This window comes from Trichosurus vulpecula, chromosome 3 (genome assembly GCF_011100635.1).
Source record: "Trichosurus vulpecula isolate mTriVul1 chromosome 3, mTriVul1.pri, whole genome shotgun sequence".
NCBI lineage: Eukaryota > Metazoa > Chordata > Mammalia > Diprotodontia > Phalangeridae > Trichosurus > Trichosurus vulpecula.
In genome coordinates, this window is record NC_050575.1 from 390594485 (window position 1) to 390618176 (window position 23692).

Below are 23692 nucleotides of genomic sequence, written 5' to 3' on the forward strand. Positions count from 1 at the left end.
TCAAGTGTTGGATCTTGTAACAGGCAAGGGTAGGAATCAGGTCTGGATGTATTGGGCTCAGAATAAATAAGTGGTCAGAAGCAGTGACATCAGATAATGCCCATCTGCCTTGTCTCTAAAAGCCTTTATATCCTCTTTGCTTTACTAAGCAGGAGCCAACCCCTTAATGGTTTAGGTGGAAGGGCTCCAGAAAAAGCCAAGTGGGAACAAGTGTCTGAGAGGAGGCATCAAGGAGGGCCCAATTCTCAATTTTACGAGGGCGTTACTTGCCCAATGTCACATCCGGGTCGAGTGGCAGAGGCCCAATTTGACCCTAGGCTGATGTTTGGGCTCCATGCTGAATCAGACACGGGGTCTATCTATCTAAATTATGTTTCTCCCATCTGACAATTGATACAAATGCTTACCGTCACCCTATACACCCATCCCATCCCCCTTTCCAACCCACCCCAATAACCCTGGGAGACTTAAAAAGGACAGACAAGGTGGTAGTAGTTGTTTTTTTAAAATTTATTTACGAACATTATCTCTGAGGGACAACAGCATGTCTCTGGCGCTCATCTCTGTACATGCAACTGTAGAAAATAACATTTGTATTCACTTTGTCTCTTTCTGCAGGAAGTTGTACAGCTAAAGACAGTACTGGAGCGGCAGAGCTGTGGCCGAGGCAGCACCAGCACTGCCAAACAATATGTACACACACTACATTGTAAAAAAAAAATTACATTGTTACATTACAGACAATGCACTGTCGCTGCTGTTATAACCCCACGTTCTACGCAAATGGACCTAGTACAAAGAAAAGGGTGTGAACTGACCTGTGAGCTATTTACATCTATATACACTGTCTCAGAAGCATTACAAGGAGGGAAATTTACACTGTCCGGGGAGGGGGGGGCAGGGGGGGAATCCACAAAGCACATGGGTCAAAGGTAATACGTTACTTTTGCTATTGTTCCTTGAAATTGCTGATTAAAAGGACTCTCCATGCTTATACAGATTAATTTATGGTTATTTAACCAAAAAGGAAAAAAAAGAGCAGGGCTTGAAAGATATCTGACTGTAATTTGGTATGTCCCTTTGAGAAGGGGCAGGGAAGCGGGGAGAAATACATAACCTAGTTCATTCCTTCTGAATCTATGTGGGATATTTCTTCTCCCCACTTCTTCCTCCATCCTGGGAAATGAATCTGTGCTGGCTCTTTGACAGTAAGGAAAGCCAGCCTCTGAATTGGTTAATTTAGATTAAAAGAAAAGTGGGGGGGGGGGGGTAACAGTGACAGGATAAGGACCTGAAGAGTCAAGATGGGAAGGAAAACAGTTGTAATACATCCATGAAGCTCAAAAATACTGGAGCAAGGGGGCATCGTTACATTCCACTACGAGCAAAGTGACGTTACAGCGCATACAGAATCGCATCCTCACCGTGCACTGTCCACTTGAACAAGGCTGGGGGCATATTGAGGAGGGGGCTGTGCATAGCACCCACAAACAAAACATTCCTGTCAGGATAACTAGATGTTCAGAAGGAAAAGGAAAGTTGGAAAAGATTCATAGCAAACTGCTGGCCACACACAAAAGCTGACAGGTCTGTTTGCTGCCCTGGCTGGCTGCTCCCCACGTAGAGGAGGCTGGCGGAGTTCTTGGGCAGCAACGCTCTATCCTCCCCCCACCTCCCCAGAACCTGAAGATCTAGAAGGTGGCCCATCCAAAGCCCGAAATTCTATTATCTCTAAGCAGGGCTTGGAGAGGTGGGGGAAGAGAGCAGGCAGACAATTGGTTCCAAGAGCTTGTGTGGTAGGGCTAACCGTGGTAATGAACAGAGGAAGACTGGAGGCCTCTTTTCACTTGCCAGATCCATCTCCCCGCCTCCCCCTCTTAAATAGACTATAAAAATTGTCCTAAAGATTTTTTTTAATCCTCTCCCACCGAATAAGCTGCCCTTAATTCTACACCGATATTCCTACAGTGCCTCACACTTGGTGCTAACTCTTCCGAAAGAGTGAATACATTTTGACTCATCCTTTGGGAAGAGCTGCCTCTAGGCTGCCTCTTGTCCACTGCTGCACCAAGACCTTCCTCTTTCTCTCTTTCCTCTCTTTGCTTTCCCAAACACGTGTGTAATTCTGAGAACTCCGGGAATCTGATGATTGATCCCCAGGTGTGGGTGGAAGGGAGGAAGGGAGAGGTGACTAGGAAGAGAAAGGAGTCCGTTTGCTTCTCACGTGGCCAAAGCCAGGCTTCCTCCTCTTTAGCATTCAGGGACATCAGCACAGGAACAGAAGACACCAGACAAGTAAAACAATTTAAAACACTTTAAAATGCTGATAAAGTTGGACTTCTTTTCAACATGTCGAGAGCATACAGCGTTAACAAGGATTTCAAGTCACCATTTATACAGCACCAAATGTCTCTTTGCACATATTTCTGGGCACATTTCTGGAGGCCCAATGTCTCAACTGTCATGCAACTAACTTGTTTGGGGGTGGAGGGAGGGAGAGTTGAGCAGATATTTCATCTTAGGCATTTCCTAAATTGAAGCTGATTTATAAATAAATAGGGAGAGTGCATTGGGGAAAGGTGCCTGGATTGATTAAAACAAACAAAAACAACAGACCATTTGGGAGAAGTACTTAAAATCTGTTTCCACTATTCATCTTTGCTTGGAACTTCACCTCACCCCACTGCTACTTTGAGGATGGGTGCCTTCATTAGAGCAATATAATCCTGATGAGCCAAACCATAGCCTACCCACCTCTGCATAATAGCTGGGCCTAGCTAGCTACTCAGTCAGGTTCTGATCCACTGCTTTCTTGGGGGCCTTTTGCATTTTCTCTGTAGTAGGACTTACACTCTCATAAATAAACCCAAGGCACATGCTCTGTCCTCCAACAAAGCAGGAGCCCCAGAGGAAAGCTTTCTTTTACTTCTGTCCCCTTTCTACCCAATCCTTCACTCACTTCCATGCACTGCTTAGCTGTCCCCCACGGTCCTCACACCACCACGGGAACCAACAAGGTTCCACTCCAAGTAAACTCTAGTTGTTCATGGGCTACAGGTACCCCTTCAGAGAAACATGAAGGCAAGAAGACACTTTCTTTGTCCACATGGGTTTCTCTACCTTTTCCCTTCACCCCAAGGCAACTTCTGGAACAGAAACCTTCATGCCCTGTGTCTAACTTCTAGGCAAACGCAAGGAACTCAACTGAGGTGACATCCAACTGGCTGAATGATTCAGCAGGCGGCATCTCAGCCTCTCAGACACCACTGTTTTCGTCAGTGGGGGCCCTTTCCCTTAATGCTGGAGTAGCCCGAGGAGAAACATGACAAAAAAGGTAAAAACGTTGGACCACACCATTTCTCCTTCCTGCGCGCTGCCTCTGAAACGAGCCCAATTAGCTAAATAGACAAGCTTCTTCCAAATAAGGCCTGGTCTGTCTCTGTGGAATGGGAGATGTCCCCCCAAGGGGCACAAAGTTGGGAATGGATTGTCCTAGGCCACCAGAGGGCTCCAAATTTCCCCCCATCATGGACTAGGGGTCATTTCTTCCACAAACTGCTAAGACATCCTCTTGTGATGATTTACTTTCCATGCTTTCGAATAGAACAATTCTTTTTCCACCAAAAAAAAAAATACCATTTCCTAAGGGTCTAAGGAAGCTTAGCTCGTCCACTGCACAGGAGAGTTTGAATGAATTCCCCTTGACCTAGGGCGGGAAGCTCATCTTAAAGCAATAGTGATGACAGACTTCTCTTTGGGGCCCCTCCAAGCTGGACCAGACATCTCCTTCATCGCCTGCTTACCACCCCCAGCCTCATAAAGAGAGGAGAAAGACCCCAGCACAAGACCAGGGAAGCAGATTACAGGGTGGACCATGTGGGCAGGGAGTTTTGCTACTTGTCCTAACTGAAAGGACAGGGAAGAAAGGAGGAAAAAAAAAAGGGCTAACATTTCAAGAAAGCGAAGAATGCAAATTCCGAGTGGAGTTCTCTTGTCTTTTGGTTAGAAGACAGGCTTCAGAATACTGAACGTTGCACGCCCTTTTGGCCCTTCTGTTTCCTTGAAAGGGAAAGTGCTGCCTAATGTGAACTATACATATACAAAGATAATTTTAATTAATTTATTTATTTCTTTACACATAACTGAAAGTGATGTTACAGTACATAAGTTATTTACAACTGTGCAGTAATGTGTTGCAAAATAAATTATCTAGAAGGCAGCAAAAGTACATTGTTAATGTATATAAAAACTGTACAGCATTTATGGGATACATTTTTATATGAGTATTGGCTCTGTAGTGTTTTCAAGTTATGTTCTCAGAAAGAGAAACAAAATGCCCAAGATTAAAGGAAAAAATATATAAACCACATGGATTTGACTCCATTAAAAACACAATTGGCAGAGTCCTAGCTCTGGGTCACCACTTGCCCCCCAGCTTCTGGAGGGGGCGGTTGGCGCCGCCTGGGCCCTCGCTCAACACAAGCGTCCACAGCCCTGCTGTCTGAAAAAACGGGGACCAGTGGCTGCCCTGTGATTTTTAGCTGGAAAGCATCCTTAGACTTGGAAGTCCATTGGCTCCACCCCATTTTAATTTTGTCCATGAAAGGTGGATTGGGTGCCTTTTATTTTATTTTTTTCTGTTAGATCCAGATGGAACGAGAAACTTAAAAAATGAATTCTCTTCTGCAACTTCTCTGAAATGAATCTGCAGCTGAATGGAAAACACAGATCTGAAAACTGCCATTTCCACCAAGATGGAAACCACCGTGACTCCTGGCCCCTGCTCAGCAGCTCCCACTCCCCACATGGTGGCAGGGCAGCCTTGAGCCCGTCCAGGCCCTCCGTCAGACACGCGTAGCGTGCAAGCTTTTCACCCTCCGCTGAAGCACCTGGTTCATACAAGAGATGCATTTCCCACTTCTGCGGCTGGGTGCCTGCCATCAGTCCAGAAGTGACGGATACATTGTGAAGAAAGTGCAACTGTTCTCTCGCTCCCTCTCCCCCACCCCCCTGAGAGATGCTTCTTCCTTCCACCCACGGATTCATCAACAAGCGTTCGGGATGAACAGGAGCTCAGCCATTCGTCCAGGAGGGCTCCTGCCTTTGCCAGTTTCCTGTGACACTGTCTTGGGATCTGGTCTTGTCATGCTGGCAAGAGCACAAAGTCATCGTTGACATCGACCATTGGCACATAGAAGGACGGCACCTCATTCACACAGAGGGATTTGTGCCCTGCGGGGTCCAGCTCCTGGACCTTCAGCTGCCACTCCATCCTTTGCACCGCATTGAGAGCCGCCGCTTCGTGTTGCTGTCGCATCAACAGACACGTCTGTGCAGGAGACAAAATCGAGCGGTGAGGAGGGGGAGCAGGGACACAAGGGACCCCTCCCCAACCCTCGGCCGCTGGGCCAGAGGCCATACCTGACTGACTGGTGGGATGACGATCACACCTGGCAACCACCCGGGAGCTTTTTGGACAGAGCCAGCCTTGTAACCAATATTTCTGACTTCCACAAGCGATTCATTATTATCACCAATAACGTATGTGGAAGCACGGTCACATGGTCCTTTATGTGGGTCTTCCCTTAAGGGGTTCCTGCCTGACATCGGGACCATCATGCTGAATCTCACAGCAGGGCAGCTAAACTCCACATGTCAATCTGTCAGATAACATGGTTTAGCCCATAGAAAAGGGCTGACCATGAGCTATAGCTATGCAACATTCACCTGACCAAAGCTCTGCTTTTCACTGACATCAAAGCAAAGATAAAATCACCATCCCTTCTACTCCCCGAAATGAGAAAATGTTTCTGACCCTCATGTTACAGGAAGACCAGGCAGCATCAGCCAATGATTGAATGAGTATTGTGATCGCCCCAGATTGACAGCACCCAGACAGTGAGGACAACCTCTCCAGAGACCTTTCTGTGTGGCAGACTCAAGATGACTTTATACGCTGTAGATTTTCTTGGGGTCAAGTTGTAGAGATGTTACTGCTTTGTCATGAGTAGGATCCCAAGGAAGGAAAAGGCCCATGTCTCACAGTGCTTGACTAATAAAAATATTGGATATGCTAGCTTTCAGAAACAGAAGTCTCCTTTAGAAATGTTCGATGGAACAGTGACAGACTCCACGAGTAGCTTTTTTGGGCCCTAAAAATACCCCAAGATTACAGAAAAGGAAAGGGTTCTGACCTTCATCCGGTCGTATTTGTCATCTACATCCTGTAACCAGGAAATGAATTGTCGAGCGTTGAAACGATCTCTCACTGACTTATTTTCGTCCCCCTGTGGAACCAATCAAGGAAAGAGGAAATTTAATGAGGGGAAACAGGTATGATAGATGGAAATGTCCTATCCCATCTTCTGGGGAAAAGAATAAAAACAGATTGAGAAAACAGACACTGGAGTCTCCACACTGCCTCACATGGAGAGCGGCGGCATATCAAGTCCAACAGACACTTTTCCATTTCTATCTCAGACCTGCTGAAGCCTTTCCCTAGAGGAGGCCAAAGCTTTTTAAGCCATAGTGTGTATCCATCTTTCCTGGTGAAAAGGCATTGCTAAGCTCATAGTAGGTGTCACGCTGAGGGCTATGTAAGGAGAAGCAGAGGAAGAGGTGGATGAAGATGGGTCACCAGGTGTAACCCCGGTGGGGCCCAGGTCCCCAGGGGCATCACTGATATTATCGAGCAGTTGGGCCAGAGGCCTTGCTCTGCGAGCCACAGACAGGAGGTGCCACATCAACAGTCTCCCAAAAGCTGGCCTGGCTTTCACCAAAGCAGCAAGCCGCAATGCTGTTGATGCTTTTTAAGTCAATAATCATTAACTAATATCTACGACATGCCAGACACCTTGCTAGGTGCATGAAAGCACAACATTTCCAACATCCTTGATTGTTGGAGGCTCTATTTTAGGAGCCAGGCTAAGGGCAGATGCATGCTACGTATCTTAAAATAGACAATGATGCACCACCGTTGTGACCTGGGACGGAAGTTGGGAGAGAGAGAGAACAGCTCCGGCTAGTTTTAATTTGTTTATATAATTTAGAATAAAAATTTGGTACAGCATGACCAAAAGATGTTCCGTAATTAGGAGGTAAATTGCTCTGAATTAAATGACAGGTCAGGATCTCAATTAGGAAGCATGAATTAATTGGCCTCCATTTTAGGCCGCTTTAGCCAAATTACCTTCTCCCCTGCAAAACGAGATGTGATGTCAGTAAGACGGACAAACATCCTCTCAAGAACCTGGACAACCAAGAACCAAGACACCTGGAGAAAACCACTGACCTGGCTTTCCAGGGGCATGTTGTAGACTTCCGAGTCCAGCAGCATTGTACAGGCACTGAATGGGACAGCCTGGTTAGCTATCGTCCGTGCTGCTCGACAGTGAACCCGCAAAATCTCCTGTTCACATGAAACAATCAGCTTTTCCTGGGAACAAGAGAAGCAATTTAAAATGGGGCATGCCTCTTTAAGCAGAGGCCTGAGAGGCAAGTAACAAATTCTGCCATTCTGATACTTTCTTACCCGCTCTATGCTGTGTTGGAGACGGAGTTTTCCCCTGACAGTTTCCTGCTGCTTAAATAATTCCTTCAGTGGTTCTGCCAGAGATGGAGGCGGGGCAATCTGCAGACCCAAAGAGAAACACACACCAATTATCAGAATACCTAGCTGACAGAGTCTTTGGCTACTGTCAACAAATGGTGGTAACAGGAAGCTTCCTTCACCTCTTTCCCCAAACTGGCCCCACCTCTTCAGTAGTCAAGATTCCTACTTATTTCCAAAGGCCAGTCACCAGCGTGTTCTAGTACTGTTTCTAGTATTCCCTGTGCGAGGTGAATGTTTCTGAACTCCACAGGAAGCCGGGTAGGGCAGTGCATAGAGCACAGGGCCTGCACTCACGGTCAGACACTCACTAGCTGTGTGACTCTAGGCACGTCCCTTAACCTCTGCTGCCTCAGTTTCCTCAACCATAGGAGGAGGAGGCTAAGAAGAGCACATGTCTCCCAGGGTAAAACACCTGAGAGTGCCTGGCACATGGCACGCAATTCAGAAATGCTCATCCCCTTCCCTTCCACTGTGTTTAAAGGAATCAGCATGCTTGCGGGGGCCCCTCAGCTCAGCACCAGATTGGGGCTGGTTCTTTGTGCCTAGCACCAATCGGGTTGGCAGAGTTCCCCAGCCTCTGGGCAGCCTCACATGGTCCTTAGGCCTGTGTCTGCTAAGCACCTCTTGACTCTAGCTTGGATTCCCTAGACTTAGCCCCCAGGTCCCTTCCACAGGATCATTCTCTTTAGCTCTACCAAAGCTCCTACCCCTCAATGAGTGGCTCTCTTGGAAAACAAGTAAGATAAGAGCTGAGGATTAACTTTCCCCAAGTATGGAGAACAGTGAATTTTGCAGTGACTGACGCCATGTACAATTGGTGTATTTTTGCCATGGCCAAGTGGCTGCTACCCATAATGATGGCTACCATAATAATGACAGGGTTAATAAGCTATAAGAACATCTCTCAATTATTGAGGAGAATCAAGTTTCTTTTTTTAAAATGAAGGACTTTAATGTAAAAACAAAGAAGAAAAAGGATTTAAAGATAGTGCAACAGAGAAGAAAGAAGGGAGACTGAACACTGGGAGCCAAAAGGAGATATTCCCAAAGAGAGGGGGATGTAGACCCTGAAGATGAACATACCTAACAAGGGCTGGATAAAATCACCTACTTACCTGGAATATTACAAATAAAAGGGAGGTTATTTAGAATGAAAAGGAAATAGAAGAGAGACAACTACTGGAGCAAATCCACCAAGCTAGATGATGGACAGGAGCTATAAGAGAAGAATCAGTATAGCAGCAGACATACTTGAAAGGTCACAGGAAAAGGAAATCTAGACCAGAAACCACTGAAAAAGCACAAAGCCTCACAGAGGCAGCAACTCTAGAATCAAAAGGCCAGACTTCAAACCCTACTTATTACTGATGGAACTTTGTCAAGTCATTTTTAATGTCCCTGGGACTCAGTTACGTCACTGGCAAAATGTCAGGGTTGGGCTAAAGCATCTGGGGTTCCTCTAACTTTAAAGCTATAACACTATGCCTTCCTCCAAATGCATTAAATATGGGTAACAATCAAGACAGACAAGGCAAATCTGACAGCATGAGCATTCCTAAGACTTGGTGGAATGAGAACTACAACAAGAATACAACTTTGGAAAACTATTCCATGATCAATGGAAACAGAATAGGTGACAGAGGAGTGGGTAACATCGTACTATAAGAAAACACAGAGAATCGTGAAGCATGGTAGGGACCAATAAAAAGAAAAATAGAAGCAATACAATCCTCACAGTAGACTGCTGTAGTTTGTCCTTCATTTTCAGGATTCAAGTGAGGCAGAGGTGCACAAAGTCATCAATCTCACTTCTTTCCTCCAGAGTTAAAGTCCTGTGACAGGACAAATGTCAAGATGACTAGCGATGGCCTAGGATGCAGTGGATGACCTTGGCGTCCTCAATGCCTGACCAATCTCTGGCGCTCCATAGAATGCTTCAACCACCTTCATAGCCGTAGGAACAAACTGTTCTCATCCGACCATTCCCTGGAGAAAGTCTTCACATGCTTAGGGCAGATCATGCTCCTAACTCACCCATGGGTTTGAGGCCTGTTGGTTACCCTCAACTTGGTGGAGCCCATCTGCCAAGATGGTTTTACTGAGAGGCGACCTCTGCCTATGCTCAAACTTGGAGCCACAGGTGACCATTGGGTAACAGCTAGACACCAAAGGTGAATGAGCAGCCCTGAAAAGGGCTCAGCAGACCTCACAGAGTTGCACCTCTGGAGTGAGGGCTTGCCGAGCCCATTCTGGGGCTGCTCATCTACTTTTGGTGTCCAGCTGTTGACTCTCATTAGAATACACTAAAGACCTGGAGAAAGAGGGAAAAGGGAGAAAGCTTGACAGGACACAACAGTGATTTCACTTATCTGAATATCTCCTGGAGTTCTCTCTCATTTTAAGATGGATCAGTTAACAATTTCTTGATTTGTCTTAATGAAAATGTCAGTCTTCAAAATGCTGAGGAACTTCAAAGGGGAAATCATATTTTGAATCTGATTTTTACCACCAAAAAAGAACTGGTAACCACTGTGAAAACTATGTCAACCTCAGGAGGAAGCAACCACTTCGGGCCAGGAATAGTCTGATGTTCAACCTAGATATCAGAAGAATGCATCTGAAAGAGTTCAGATGAAGGACTGATAGGATCCCATGGACTAAAATCCATGAAATGAAAGTTTTCCCAGGAGTGGTGGGAAATACTTAAAACTGAAATTCTGAATATCCAAAGAGAAGCAATTCTAATGTGGAAGAGGAATGTCTAAAGAGATTGACATGGGTACAAAGGAAATCCAAGAGCCAACTTGGATTTTTAAAAGATGGAAGGAACTGGTACTGGTTAAGAAACAGGGGTGTGGATCAGTGGAATAGGATAGGTACACAAGTAGGTGAAATCAACAAGTTTAGCAATCTACTCTTTGATAAACCCAAAGAGGCCAGTTTCTGGGCTAATAATTCACTATTTCACAAAAACTGTTGGGAAAATTGGAAAATGGTAGGGCAAAAACTGGGCATAGACCAATATCTTACACCATATACCAAAATAAAGTCAAAATGGGTTCATGATTTAGGAGTAAAAGTTGATACTCTAAGTAATTTGGGAAAGCAAGGAATAGTTTACTTATCAGATTTGTGGAAAAGTAAAGAATTCATGACCCAACAAGAGATAGAGAGCATTACAAAATGCAAAATGGATAATTTTGATTATGTCAAATTGAAATGTTTTTGTACAAAAAAAGCCAATGCAACAAGAATTAGGAGGGAAGAAGAAAATTGGGAGAAAATCTTTGCAACTAGTATCTCTGATAAAGGCCTCATCTCTAAAATATACAGGGAGCTGAGCCAAATATATAGGAATACAAGCCATTCCCCAATTGAGAAATGGTCAAAGGATATGAACAGGCAGTTTTCAGAGGAAGAAATTAAAGCTATCTACAGGCATATGGAAAAATGCTCTGGATCGCTGCTGATTAGAGAAACGCAAATCAAAACAACTCTTAGATACCACATCTCTCCTGTCAGATTGGCTAAAATAACAAATCAGGAGAATGATAAATGCTGGAAAGGATGTGGGGAAATTGGAACAATATGGCATTGCTGGTGGAGTTGTGAGCTGATCCAGCCATTTTGGAGGGCGGTTTGGAACTATGCCCAAAGGGCTATAGAAATGTTCATACCCTTTGACTCAGCAATACCACTTCTAGGGTTGTATCCCAAAGAAATCACGCAAGCGGGAAAAGGAAACATGTACAAGAATATTTATAGCAGCTCTCTTTGTGGTAGCCAAGAATTGGAAATCAAAGGGATGCCCATCAATTGGGGAATGGCTGAACAAGCTGTGGTATATGAAGGTGATGGAATACTATTGTGCCATAAGAAATGGGGATGATGCAGACTTCATAACAACCTGGAAAAACCTACATGACATAATGCTGAGTGAGCGGAGCAGAGCCAGGAGAACGTTGTGCACAGCCACAGATATATGGATTCCGTGAGGACCAACCCTGACATACTGCGCTTTTCTCAGCAACCTAAGGGGCAAGGACAACTCCAGGGGACTCACGATGGAGAATGTTATCTTCATCGAGACAAAGAACTGCGAAGTTTGAATACAGACTGAGGCACACTACATGCTCACCTTTTCTGCTTCTCTTTTGTTTTTGTTTTTGGGTTTTTTTTTTTTTGGTTCTGTTTCTTCTTTCTCATGATTCATTCCATTGGTCAAAATTCTTCTCCACGACTTGACTAGTGCATAAATTAATTCAATGCGAAGTTATACATGATAGTTATATGATACTTCATGCCGTCTTGGGGAGGGAGGGGGGAGGGAGGGGAGAAAAACTGGAACTCAAAACTATGTAGAACCGTGTGTGGTAAACTAAAAATAAATAAAGAAATTTATTTATTTTTAAAAAAAAAAGATGGCAGGAAGGCCAAGTAACAGACAACAGAAACCAAAGTATGACACAGTAAAATCTGGCTAAGGCTAGAGAGGAAACACAGGTAACAAAACAGTGTGCTTAAAAATATATTGACTACAGGTACGCAACACACAGCAGTAAATGACTAGTAATCTAGTGTTTGATAATCCCAAAGATCCAAGCTTTTGGAGAAGAACTCACTATCTGACAAATATTAGTGGGAAAACTGAAGAGCAGTTTGGCAGGATCTAGGCATAGATCAGTGTTTCACACCTTATAACAAGATGAGGACAAAATGGATAAATAATTTAGACGTAGAGGGTGACATAAGTAAATTAGGAGAGCATGACACCTGTTAGATCTATCAATAGGGGAAGAGTTTATGACCAAAGAAGATATGGAGATATAATCATTTTGATTATATGAAATGAAAAAGGTTTTCTCCATTTCTCAAACACATAAGGAACTGAGCCAAATTTATAAAAATAGGAGCCAGTTACCAATTGATAAATGGTCAAAGAATATGAACAAGCAGTTTTCATAAGAAGAAATGAAAGTTGCCAATAGTCACATGGAAAAAAAAATGCTCTGAATCACTACTGATTAGAGAAATGCAAATTGAAACAACTCTGAGGTACCACCTCATACCTATCAGAGTGGTTAACATAACAGAAAAGGAAAATGACAAATGCTAGAAAGGATATGGAAAAATAGGTACACTAATGAACTGTTGGTGGAGTTGTGAACTAGCCCAAACATTCTGAAGAATAATTTGGAACTATGCCCAAAGGGCACTAAAACTGTGCCTGCCCTTTGATCCAGCTATACCAAAGAGATCAAAGAAAATGGAAAAGGACATCTATGTACAAAAATATTTACAGCAGGTCTTCTTGTGGTAGCAAAGAATTGGAAATTGAGGGGATGCTCATCAATTGGTGAACAACAAGTTGTGGTATATGATTGTGATGGAATACTATTGTGCTATCTAAGAAAGGACAAGCAGGGTGGTTTCAGAAAACTTTAGAAGACATATGAACTGATGCAAAGTGAAGTGCGCAGAATCAGAAAAACACCGTACACAGTAACAGCAATATTGTAAGGATAATCAACTGCAAAAGATTTAGCTACTCAGATCAATACAATGATCCAGGACAACTCCAAAGGACCCATGATGAAAAAACCTATCCATCTCCAGAGAGAGAACTGATGAACTTTTTTTTTTAATTAAGATTTTTTATTTTTAGTTTACAACACTCAGTTCCGCATGATCCTGAGTTCCAGATTTTCTTCCCCCTGCCCCTTCCCCAAGATGGCATGGAATCCAATATATCTTCTACATATAACTTCACAATGAACTTATTTACACAGTAGTCAAGTTGTAAAGAAGAATTATTACCAATGGAATGAATCACGAGAAAGAAGAAGCAAAATCCCCCAAAAAAGAGAAACAAAAACAAAAGAGAGGAAAAAAAAATGGAACGCTTCACATGCTAATCTTCTCTGTATCGTTCCAGTTTTAGTATATGTGCTGCCGAAGCAAGCACAACTGATGAACTCTTAGTTCAGACTGAAGCATACTGTTTTTTACTTCCTTTTATTTTTCTTGTGTGTGTTTTCTTTTGTGACATGGCTAATAAGGAAATACATATTGTATGACTTCACATGTATCAACTGCTATCATATTACTTGCCTTCTCAAGAGGTAGAAAAGAGCAAGAGGGAGAGAATTTGTAACTCATTTTTTTAAATGAATATTAAATTTTTAACATGCAGTTGGAAAATATGTAATGAAACAAATAAAAATATATTTTAAAATATTGGATAAAAGAGGAGAATCAAAGAAGAAAGAAGATAGCTGCTGAGGGTGGATAGTATAAGAAGGTAGAGAGAAATTCTCGACTTCTTATTTTACCTTTATTCCCTCTGCCAAACAGAGTGACCTTTGGACTAGAAAATGCCAAACAAGAATAGCTCAATAAAGACCTAATTCTAAATAGAACAGGATAGCTAGTTAATCTTGTTGAGTTCAAATCATCAGGCTGAGGTAAACAAAAAAGGCATATCTAATTACAGAGCCATTGCTAGGGATCTCTGAAAAATTGAACATATGTATGGATCCTTCTTCAAACAACTTCCCACTTCCTCCATCCACCTCAGCTATACACACAAAAATAGTCATACCATTCACCGTATTATCACTCCTAACTGCTCTACTTAATGAACCCTGGTATTCCTTTACTGGATAATAATCATTTATTATTCCATCTTTCTTTGTAACTCCTAACCCTATTCTTTGTCCTCATCATGACCTCCATTCTGTTCACCCTCCTGTTCTTTTATCTGCCCTGCACTGGCTACATTCTCCTCCCTTCTCCATCTCAACCTGTTGGTGAAACAACTTAACCCTACACTATCCTCTGATCCAATCATGCCTTGCCAAACCTCAACCCTAGATTACTCTCACCACCTGACTGGGGGCATTACATGTGTCATCTCTCACCTCAGCTGATCCCTTACTGCAGCAAGGCAAACATTTTATTTCTCCCCTAACTGAATCACTAGCCCACTCTCCATACCAGCTGTGCCAAACATTCTCATCTCTCTTCCAGGCTTCCTTTCCCTATTCTCTCAGCTGACGACCTCAGGGGAAAAAAAAAAAAGGTAAGTTGATGAGATTACCTCTTTCCCTCTTCATTCTTATCTCATGTAAATTAAGATATTTCCCCTCACTATCTCCTCCTTCACTCTTGTCTCACATGAAAAGGCAGTTTTCCATGCCAAGGCCAATCCTTTGACATGCGCCCTGGATCCCATCTCCTGCCATCTTCTTTAGCAGATCACCTCCTCTCACACCCCAATATTCTTAGATTCAATCTCTTATCTACTTGCTCCTTTTATGCAACCTAAAAACATGTCCCTGTCTTCCCCCACCCTCAAAATCCCTCCCTGGAGCCTAATATCCCTGAAAGCTATCATCAAGGCAGCAAGCACATATTAAGCACCCAGAGTGCCAGGCACTGTGCTAAGTATTAGGGGTTCAAAGAAAGAGAAAAAAGTCTCTGTTCTGAAGGAGCTCAGAGTCTACTGAGGACCACCACATGCAATCAATGACAGTTATCCTTTCCACATCAAGGGAGTTAGGGGCACAGTGCCCTTGTGATCTGGAAAAATCCAAATAAAATTTTTTGGCCCTCCCTTTGTACCAGAGAAGTCTGAATTTTTTCTTTTTCTTTTACGGGATGTTTACGGCACCTTACTGTAAAATTTGGGTTGATATTATACAATACTATACATATATTTTATGCATTTCTCAGTTTCTAAATTTTCTGCACTGTCTGCTAGCCTTTGAGTGTTGTCTGCAGCTTTTCAAAACTCCCCAAAAATTCCCATTTAATTTCTTATGCCAACCTGTGATGTATTGAAACAGTGATGGGGAAAGCTGCAACATGGAAAGGATAGCTATATATACAAATGATATATGCAAGGCAAAAATGGAGATAATCCCAGAGTGATTAAGATTAAGGAGGGTTGGGAAAGGCTTCTTGTAGAAGGTGGGACTTTACCTGAGTCTTGAAAGCAGCCAGGGAAGCCAGAAGGTAGCCAAAAGGGAGGAGAAAAGTCCAAACATCGGGGATGGCCAGTGAAAATGACTATAGTCAAGAGGTATCTTGTGTGAATAGAAAAGAGGTGAATGTAAAGAGATTGTAGAATATGTGGAAGGGAGTAGGGTAAGGAAGGAAATGGAGGAAAGAATCAGGTTATAAAGGCCTTTAACGTCAGGATTTTATAGTGAGAGAGTGTGTGTGTGCGCGGGCACATGTGCAAATGAGAGAAAGAACAAACAAAAGAACTTGCATTTTAGAAAGATTCATTTGATAGGTGGGCGGAAGATGGACTGGAGGGGAGATCCCAGGCATGAGATGATAATGGGAGCAGCTGTACCAGGGTGGTGGGAGTGTCAAAGGAGAGAAGGATGCATATGAGATGAGAGGAAGGCAAAATGACATGGCATGGCAGCTGACTGGATATAGGGCAGAGAGAGTGGAGTCCTAGTTTGGGAGCCTGGGAAGATGGCAGTACCCTAGACAGTAAAAGGCAAGCTAGAAAGTAGATAAGGTTTGGGGCGGGGGTGGGGGCGTGCACGGGCAGAGGAGAGGAGGATGATGGGTTCAGTTCCGGGCTGATGAGTTTAAGTTTTAAGTTTTTCAGGATGTGCTGAGTTTAAGAGGTCTATGGGGGACTGGCGGTCAGGAGAGAGGTCAGAGCTGGATGGAGGAGGATTATCTGAATAGAGGTAACGGCTGAAACCATGGGAGTTCATGAGATCACCAGATAAACTGTAAAGAGGCTCAGAGGACCCCCACCATCAGCTGTCAGCAGATAACAGCCAAGAGAATTTTGATTCAGTGCCAAATGAGGGCAATAATAGCACCTCTGTCCCAGGCTGTTGGGAAGATCAAATGAAATATTTGTAAAACACTTGGCATGCTGCCCGCACATGATAGGTGCTGAACAAATCTACGCCCCCGTCCTGAAAGGGGTGGGATGCTGGGGAGACTGAGCTGAGAGAGATGGCGGTGGTGACTGAGAAGGGGGAGGTTCAGCATCACTGGGATGGGGGAGTATGATGAAGGGGGTGTTAACCACTGAAGAATGAATTCATGTAGACTAGGGCCTAATCCTCCATTTCTCCATCCCTTCATGCCTTATCTTCTTAGAAAGCCACCCACATTCATTGCATCCCCACTTCTCCTCTCACTAAAGTCTAAACCCTTACCATCTAGCTTCTGGCCTCATCATTCACCTAAAACTTCCATCTCCAAAGTTACCAACAATCTCTTGATTGACAGATTGAATGGTGTCATCCTTCTTAATATCTCTGCAGTATCTGACACCACTCACCACCTTCTCCTGCTTTTCCAGTTTTCTTTGCAGATTTTTCATCCATGTCATAGCCACTGACTGTCAGTGTTCAAGGTACTGCCCTAGCCCCTCTTCAAGTCAATATTATTTCATTTGGTTATCTCATCATCTCTGAGGTGTCCAATTATCTCCATGCAAATGATCACCAGATTTCTATGTTGGACCTGAATCTCTCTCCTGCCCTCCAGTTCCACACCACAAAGCACCTACTGGACATCTTGCACTGCGTAACACAGAGGAATCTCAAATTCGACGTGCCCAAAACAGAATTCCTCTTCACCAACAAATCCTCCCTTTTTTCCAATTTCTATCGCTATCAAAGAGCAATACTATACAATCTCAGTGTCATTTGACTTCTTACTTTCACTCCATATTTCCAAACTCTGTCATTTCTATCTTTACATCTTTTGTATTTGACTGCTCCTTTATTCCCATTCCCTTCAACTCAACCCTCCCAAGATCTCCACTTTAATGCCATCAACACCCCCCCACCCCCACCCCTTCCAGGAAGGAAACAAGCACTGACTAAGCAGCTGTTAAGTGCCTGACACTGTGCTAAGCACTTCCATATCATTAGAGGCATTTGGTAGTGAAGCAGAGAGAGCCCTGGCCCTTGAGACAAGAATCTGGCCCCAGACACTAAGGAGCTGCGTGACCCTTGGCAAGTCACTTAACCTCTGTGTGCCTCAGTTTCCTCATCTGAAAAGGGGATAGTAATACCATCTATCTCCCAAGGTCATTGTATCAAATGAGATAATATTTGTAAAGGGCATAGCACAGTGTAGTTGTTTTAACAAATCCTTCCTTCATTCCCTCCACTCATTCAGACACAACTCTAGCTGAAGTCCTTATCAACTTTCACTTGGACTATTGCAGTAATTTTCTAGCTACTTGGTTTGCCTGCCTCAAGTGTGTTCCCAATGCAAAACACCATCTACTTTGACTGCCAAGGTGATTTTCCTAAAGCACAGATGCAATCACATTATCTTGGCTCCCTATCAACTCTAAAATCAGACAGAAAGTCCTCTGCTTGGCATCTGAAAGCTTTTCTCAGTAAGATCCCTGCCTAGATTTCCAACTATCTCACACCTTACAATCACTCTGACCCAGATACCAGCAATTCCTCAAACCTGAGGCCGTCTAGTCTGTGCCTTTGAAGGCCTCTTCTGCTTACAGTGTTCTGCCCTCTCACCTCCACTTCTTAAGTTTTCCTGGCTCCTTTCCAGATGAAGATCAAATCCCACCCTCTCTCTACTCCATAGATTATCCACTTTCCTAATTATTTTCAAGTTGTCACTCCCTGAGTGTGAAGACCATTGCAAAACTGATTTATATCTCAAAACTTAGTACAGTTCCTGTCACATAGTGCTTAATAAATGCTTGCTGACTGTGTAATATTGAAGGTTTATAAAAGGACTGAAGGACAAATAATATTATCTGGATATTCAAAGAAGGGAAATGAAATCCACTTTCAAAATTGTGGAAGAGAATAATTTTTTTATGGAACCAGTTAACACCTTTAGGTGGAAATATCCCTCACTATTACCCTTCATGTTTATCTTGAGGAATATGGAAAAGAATGGGTCAAAATTGGTACCAAACCTCCCAGTTACACTGAGGCAAGACTCAAACATTCCTAGATGAACTTGGATCAGTTCTAAGCTACTTTTTAAAGGGGCTTTGACCTTGATGCTCGGGCCATTAGCAAGTTACAGTGTTTGCTGGAACTGGTGTTCTGATATGCTACATAAACATGTTTTGCTATTAGGATAATCAAGCCTTAAAGTGATACCCTTAAGAACACAAAAGTTAAAATAGGCTATGGTATTTCATAGCATTCTAAAAGGGAAGGTGCCTTGAGGAACAGGAGGCATTTAAAAAGGAGTCTGATGACACAATTCCAAGTGATTCTATTAAGGAAGATAAGAGGGAACTGTTAAAAAAATAAAGATATATAAAATGCTGTGATCCTGTAAAGATTGGAACTGAGGGCATGAAACAGAGGACAAATATAAAAGTGTAACCTGGTCTTGTAACAATCACGTTTCAAAGGTTAAAGTCCAGAATGAACTGATTTGCTGTAGACAAAAGGGTCTTTTTAAATTATATTAGGGCAAGAGCAAGGAGAAGGGACTGGAATGTCGCATTAGATGGGTAGGACAGTGATAATAGAGAAGAGAAAGCAAGCAAACCTGTTCCACCTTGATGCCAATTCTGTTTTCTCTACCAGGGAGAATGACTGAAACTCAAGATCAATTATGAGACATCTGAGTGCCTACCTACCAACTACGTGCCAGGTACTGTACTGAGAGTGAAAGAGAACATTTGGTGCTTAGGGCCATGATAAATACTTACTGGGGTACTGAAACAAAGTTGTGAGGGTAGCTGTTGCTGGTAATCTATGGGGGACAAGGAGACAGAGAAAATGAGAAATTATCTCAAGGGAGTGGAAACTCACAAATGTGCTGATTTTTAAAAAAAAGAAGGCTCATTCAAAGTGCAGGCCAATGAGCTTATGTTCACTCCTGGCATAATTTTAGAACAGATGATTAAAGGAACTGTTTGTGAAAGCAGGCAAAGGAAGAAATGTTCTCTATGAGTTAAGATCAGACTAATCTTATTTTCTTTTTGAAGAAGGTTACTAGATTGAGGCAGGTCAACCAGGAAGTATTGTAGACCTCTAATCCCTGAACTGAAGTGCTCAAATGATTAATTTCAGCAAAGAATTGAACCTGGTTAACTGGCTGGCCCCAAAGAGTGAGGTATTTTAATGGCTTCATGACACCCTGAGAGAGGATCTCTAGCGGAGATTTTCGACCTTGACCCTGTTGTTATACTGAATGTTTTTTATCAGTCAACTGGATGAAATATGAGAGGTAATATTAAATTTACAGGTGAAAAAAACTGGGAAGAACAGTTTATTAGATATCAGAAATGGAACCAAAAGAAATTCTTAGCAGGGTAGAACTAAGGGTGATACTAAGATAAAATTTATTCCTACTAAATTTTAAGTCATGTGTTTCTACTTTTAAAAATCATCTACATAAAGCACAGGATGGGGATGATGTGGCCAGAAAGTATTTAATAAGAAAAAACAAAAAAGATAACTTGATGGTTTTAGTGTCCTGAAAGCTCTATATGAGTAAGTAAAGCGATATCCAACAGCTAAGAAAGCCAGCAAAGCTTTCTTAAGAGAAACAGAAAGTCTACACTGCCTTGGCCATGCCATGTCTGCAATGTAGCATCAAGTTCTGGGAGGTGTTTTTCAGGAAAGATATTGACAGGATGGTGCATCTACAGAAAAAGGTGACCAAGACTGGTGATAGGGAACAAAAACAGGCCATATGAAGATCAGCTAACAGAGCTGGGCATGTGCAACCAAAAGAAAGGACGTCCATTAGGGAAAGGACTTTACCTTCTGTCAGCTTTATGTCCCCAGGGGCCCAGCCCAGAACTCTACAGACACAGCAGGATAATTAAGACACATCTGTTGTAAAGCACAGGGGACAATGATCACCACCTTCAAATATCTGGACTAGATGACAGACAGAACTAGGACCAAGGAACACAAAGTTTCATTCATGGAGGCAAATCTTGGTTCGATAAATACAAAACCTTCTAACAATGAGAGCTACCCAGAAATAGGATGGGGTGGCTCATGAGATTCTGAGTTCCCCGTCACTGGCAGCCTTTAAGCAGACATGTAAAAAGGATTCATGTTTTAGTTCTGTGTTATACCAGATGGCTCTGGAAGGCTCTTCTAAACTCCAAGATTCCATGATCTGATGATGAAGTATAATGCTAAAATTAGCAAACTCCTTTACCACTAAGAGGAATTTTGTACATATGCAAATGGATGGCACATGCCCACCCACCCTTTTCCATTGAGAATATCAATATTCAGGGAGGACATACCTCTTCCCACTGGGTGAGGGTTCCATGACGATCCTCAACCTGCTTCTCAAATTGCTTGAGAAGGCAGAATATGATAAGCTGACTTTTGAGTTCCCTTTTCATAACAAATGACAGGGTGGTTTATAAGGACCAGTTGTAAAGAGAATTTCACCCAAGATCATAGATAAAGGCAAACTGAGTGAACTGCTAATGAAAAATTTTTGAGGAGCTCTGCAGATGATGACAGATTCATTAATTTTTTTCTTTTTTTTCCAGCTTCACTGTGGCTGACAGCACATTAGATTCACATACTGCAAAAAATTTTATTATCTAAAGCTTTAGAAACCTGACATGAACATTTCACCTTCTGATCCCCTTAAAATATATAATGATCATGCTGCAATTAAGATTTTCAAAGGTAGGCCAACTTACCAAAAAGCGATTCTATATATTTAATAAGTAAAGAGTAAGTACTGATGTCTTTAAAAAAAAAAAGCTACAAGAAAGTTTTAGAATGATTACGTTCATGACTCAATCACCCAGTCCCAGGTCACTGAGTGAACACTGGACAGCATTTTGCCATGTGGTAGCTCACTGAATCTTCATAGCAGATGGGGGAAGTGCATGCTGCAGATGGGTTATTACCCCCGCATTAGAGAAAAGAATCTGTATGTAGCGTCCCACAGAACCACCTCTAGAGCCAAATTCTCAACTCTCTGAGATTTGCCAAGGACTTTTAAGTACTCGGGAACTGAGGAGTAGTGTTGTCAAAAATTCACCCTTCTTTGAGGTCCATACAATCCACATCTTCCATCTAATCAAAAGCCTGGTATTTGTTGTCCACAGACCTCCCCTTCTTCAGTAAGTTTAGTTCATAACTCTCAATATTTTTTCTCCTCCTCAACTCCTACCTTCTTACCAGGGGACTTCAATACACATAGTGACTGTCCCTCAAACACCCTAACTTACTCAATTCCTCAACCTAACCACCCAGTTCCCATGATCTACTTCCTCCACCACACCTAAGCCACATAACAAAGATGCTCATACCCTTCGATCTTGCCACCATTGACATGCACTGACATGGATCCCCTCCATGTTCAAGAACTTTGAAATCTCCTTTTCTAACCATTAGCTTTCCATCTCTCCTTCTCTTTTCCTATACCAAACCCTATTCTTCATCCACAATGATGACCTCCAACCCGTCAGTTCTCTCCCAGGTCAACCCTACAGTAGATATTCTCTCCTCTTTTCCCCATCTTGACCCTCTGGTTCAACTCTATCATCTTTTCTTGAATCCCTGACTCCCTCATCATATTGTACCCTACCCAAGCCTCAGCCTTGGATCACACTCCCACCACTGCTAACTTGGCCTCTATACATGTGCTGCTGAATAAAGTGGAGAAGATCATGCAATCATTCTAACTGGGTCCACTACAAATTTATGTTACAAAACCTCAACAGGGCCCTCAATGTAGCTGGGCAATCCTTCTACATGTCCCCTGCCAATTCACTATCCTACTCTCTACAGAGATCCTTTTCCTCCATCCTCAAACCTCCTACAGATTCCCCACTCCCCAATCTCTCAGCTGAGAATCTTGCATAATATTTGAGAAAAAAATGAGGCCCTCTTCTCCCTCCCTTCTCAAATATCACCCAGATACCTCATGCTACCATCTTCTTTACCCAGTCTCACATAATGAAGTGGTCCTTCTCCTTGCCAAGGAGAACCCCTCTATACACACAAATGACCCCATTCCATCTTGTCTCAAACAGAATGCCTGCCTGCCCCCCACCCCACCCCAGTCATCCCTACTCTCTCATTTATCGTCAGTTTCTCCCTATATACGAGCTCAGGACAGGTAAGAGGCATAGTGGATAGAGTGACAGGCCTGGAGTCAGGAAGACCCAAGTTCAAATCTAGCCTCAGATACTTACTAGCTGTGTGACTCTAGGCAAATCACCTAACCTTGTTTGCCTCAGTTTCTTCATTGGTAAAATGAGCTGTAGAATAAAAAGGCAAACCACTCAAGTATCTCTGCCAAGAAAACCCCAAAAAGAGGTCAGGTAGAATTGGACCTAACTGAAAATGACAAAAAAAACCCAAAAACAAACAAACAAACAAAGAAAACCAACAAATCTACTGGCTCCTTCCGTACTGCTTACAAATATGCCCAACTCTCCTCTATTCTCAAAAAATCCTCAATGGATTCTTCCATCCCCACTGACCATCACTCCCTTTGTGGTAAAACCTGTTGAGAAGGCCATTTACAATAGATGCCTCTACTTCCTCTCTTCTTAATCCTTATAATCTGGCTTTTGATCTCTTCATTCTACCATATTTACTCTTTCTAAAGTTACAAAGGATCTTCTAACTGCCAAGTCCAACGGCCTGTTTATCTCAATACTTAATTGTCTTGAACTCTTTGGCCTCTACAGCCTCTGACACTGTCAATCCTCTTCTTTTCCTCAATACTCTGTTCTCTGTAGGTTTTCAGGACACCTCTCTCTCCTGGTTCTCCCCGTCCTCTCTGACCACTCCTCAGTATCCTTTGCTGGATTCTCATCCAGGTCATACCCTCTAACTGTAGGTGTCCCACTAGGTCCCTGTCCTGGGCCCTCTTCTCTTCTCACTCTATACTCCACCTGATGATATCATCAGTTCCTATAGATTTAATTACCTCTATGTGGATGAGTCCCAAATCTACCTATCCAGCCTTAATCTCTCTGTTGACCTCCAGTCTTGTATCTCCAAATGCCTTTCAGGTATCTTAAATGCAACACGTTAAAAACTAAACTCCTCTGCCTTCTGCTCTAAATAGTACCTCCTTACTTCACTATTA

The 23692-nt window shown here is 42.9% G+C and overlaps 1 protein-coding gene and 1 pseudogene across 1 annotated transcript in view; both read right to left on the minus strand.

The window, feature by feature from the left end:
- Window positions 1-492: 492 nt before the first annotated feature.
- The window catches only part of ANKRD11 (ankyrin repeat domain 11), a 277569-nt gene continuing 254369 nt past the window's right edge, over window positions 493-23692 (minus strand). Inside the window, exons 9-12 of the mRNA XM_036750516.1 lie at window positions 7532-7630; window positions 7292-7435; window positions 6195-6287; window positions 493-5329 (exon numbers count right to left, since the gene is read on the minus strand). Of these exons, the coding sequence (XP_036606411.1) occupies window positions 5144-5329; window positions 6195-6287; window positions 7292-7435; window positions 7532-7630 (522 nt within the window). The 3' untranslated portion in view covers window positions 493-5143. The remainder of the gene's footprint in view (window positions 5330-6194; window positions 6288-7291; window positions 7436-7531; window positions 7631-23692) is intronic.
- Window positions 13501-13577, minus strand: LOC118845161 (annotated as a pseudogene).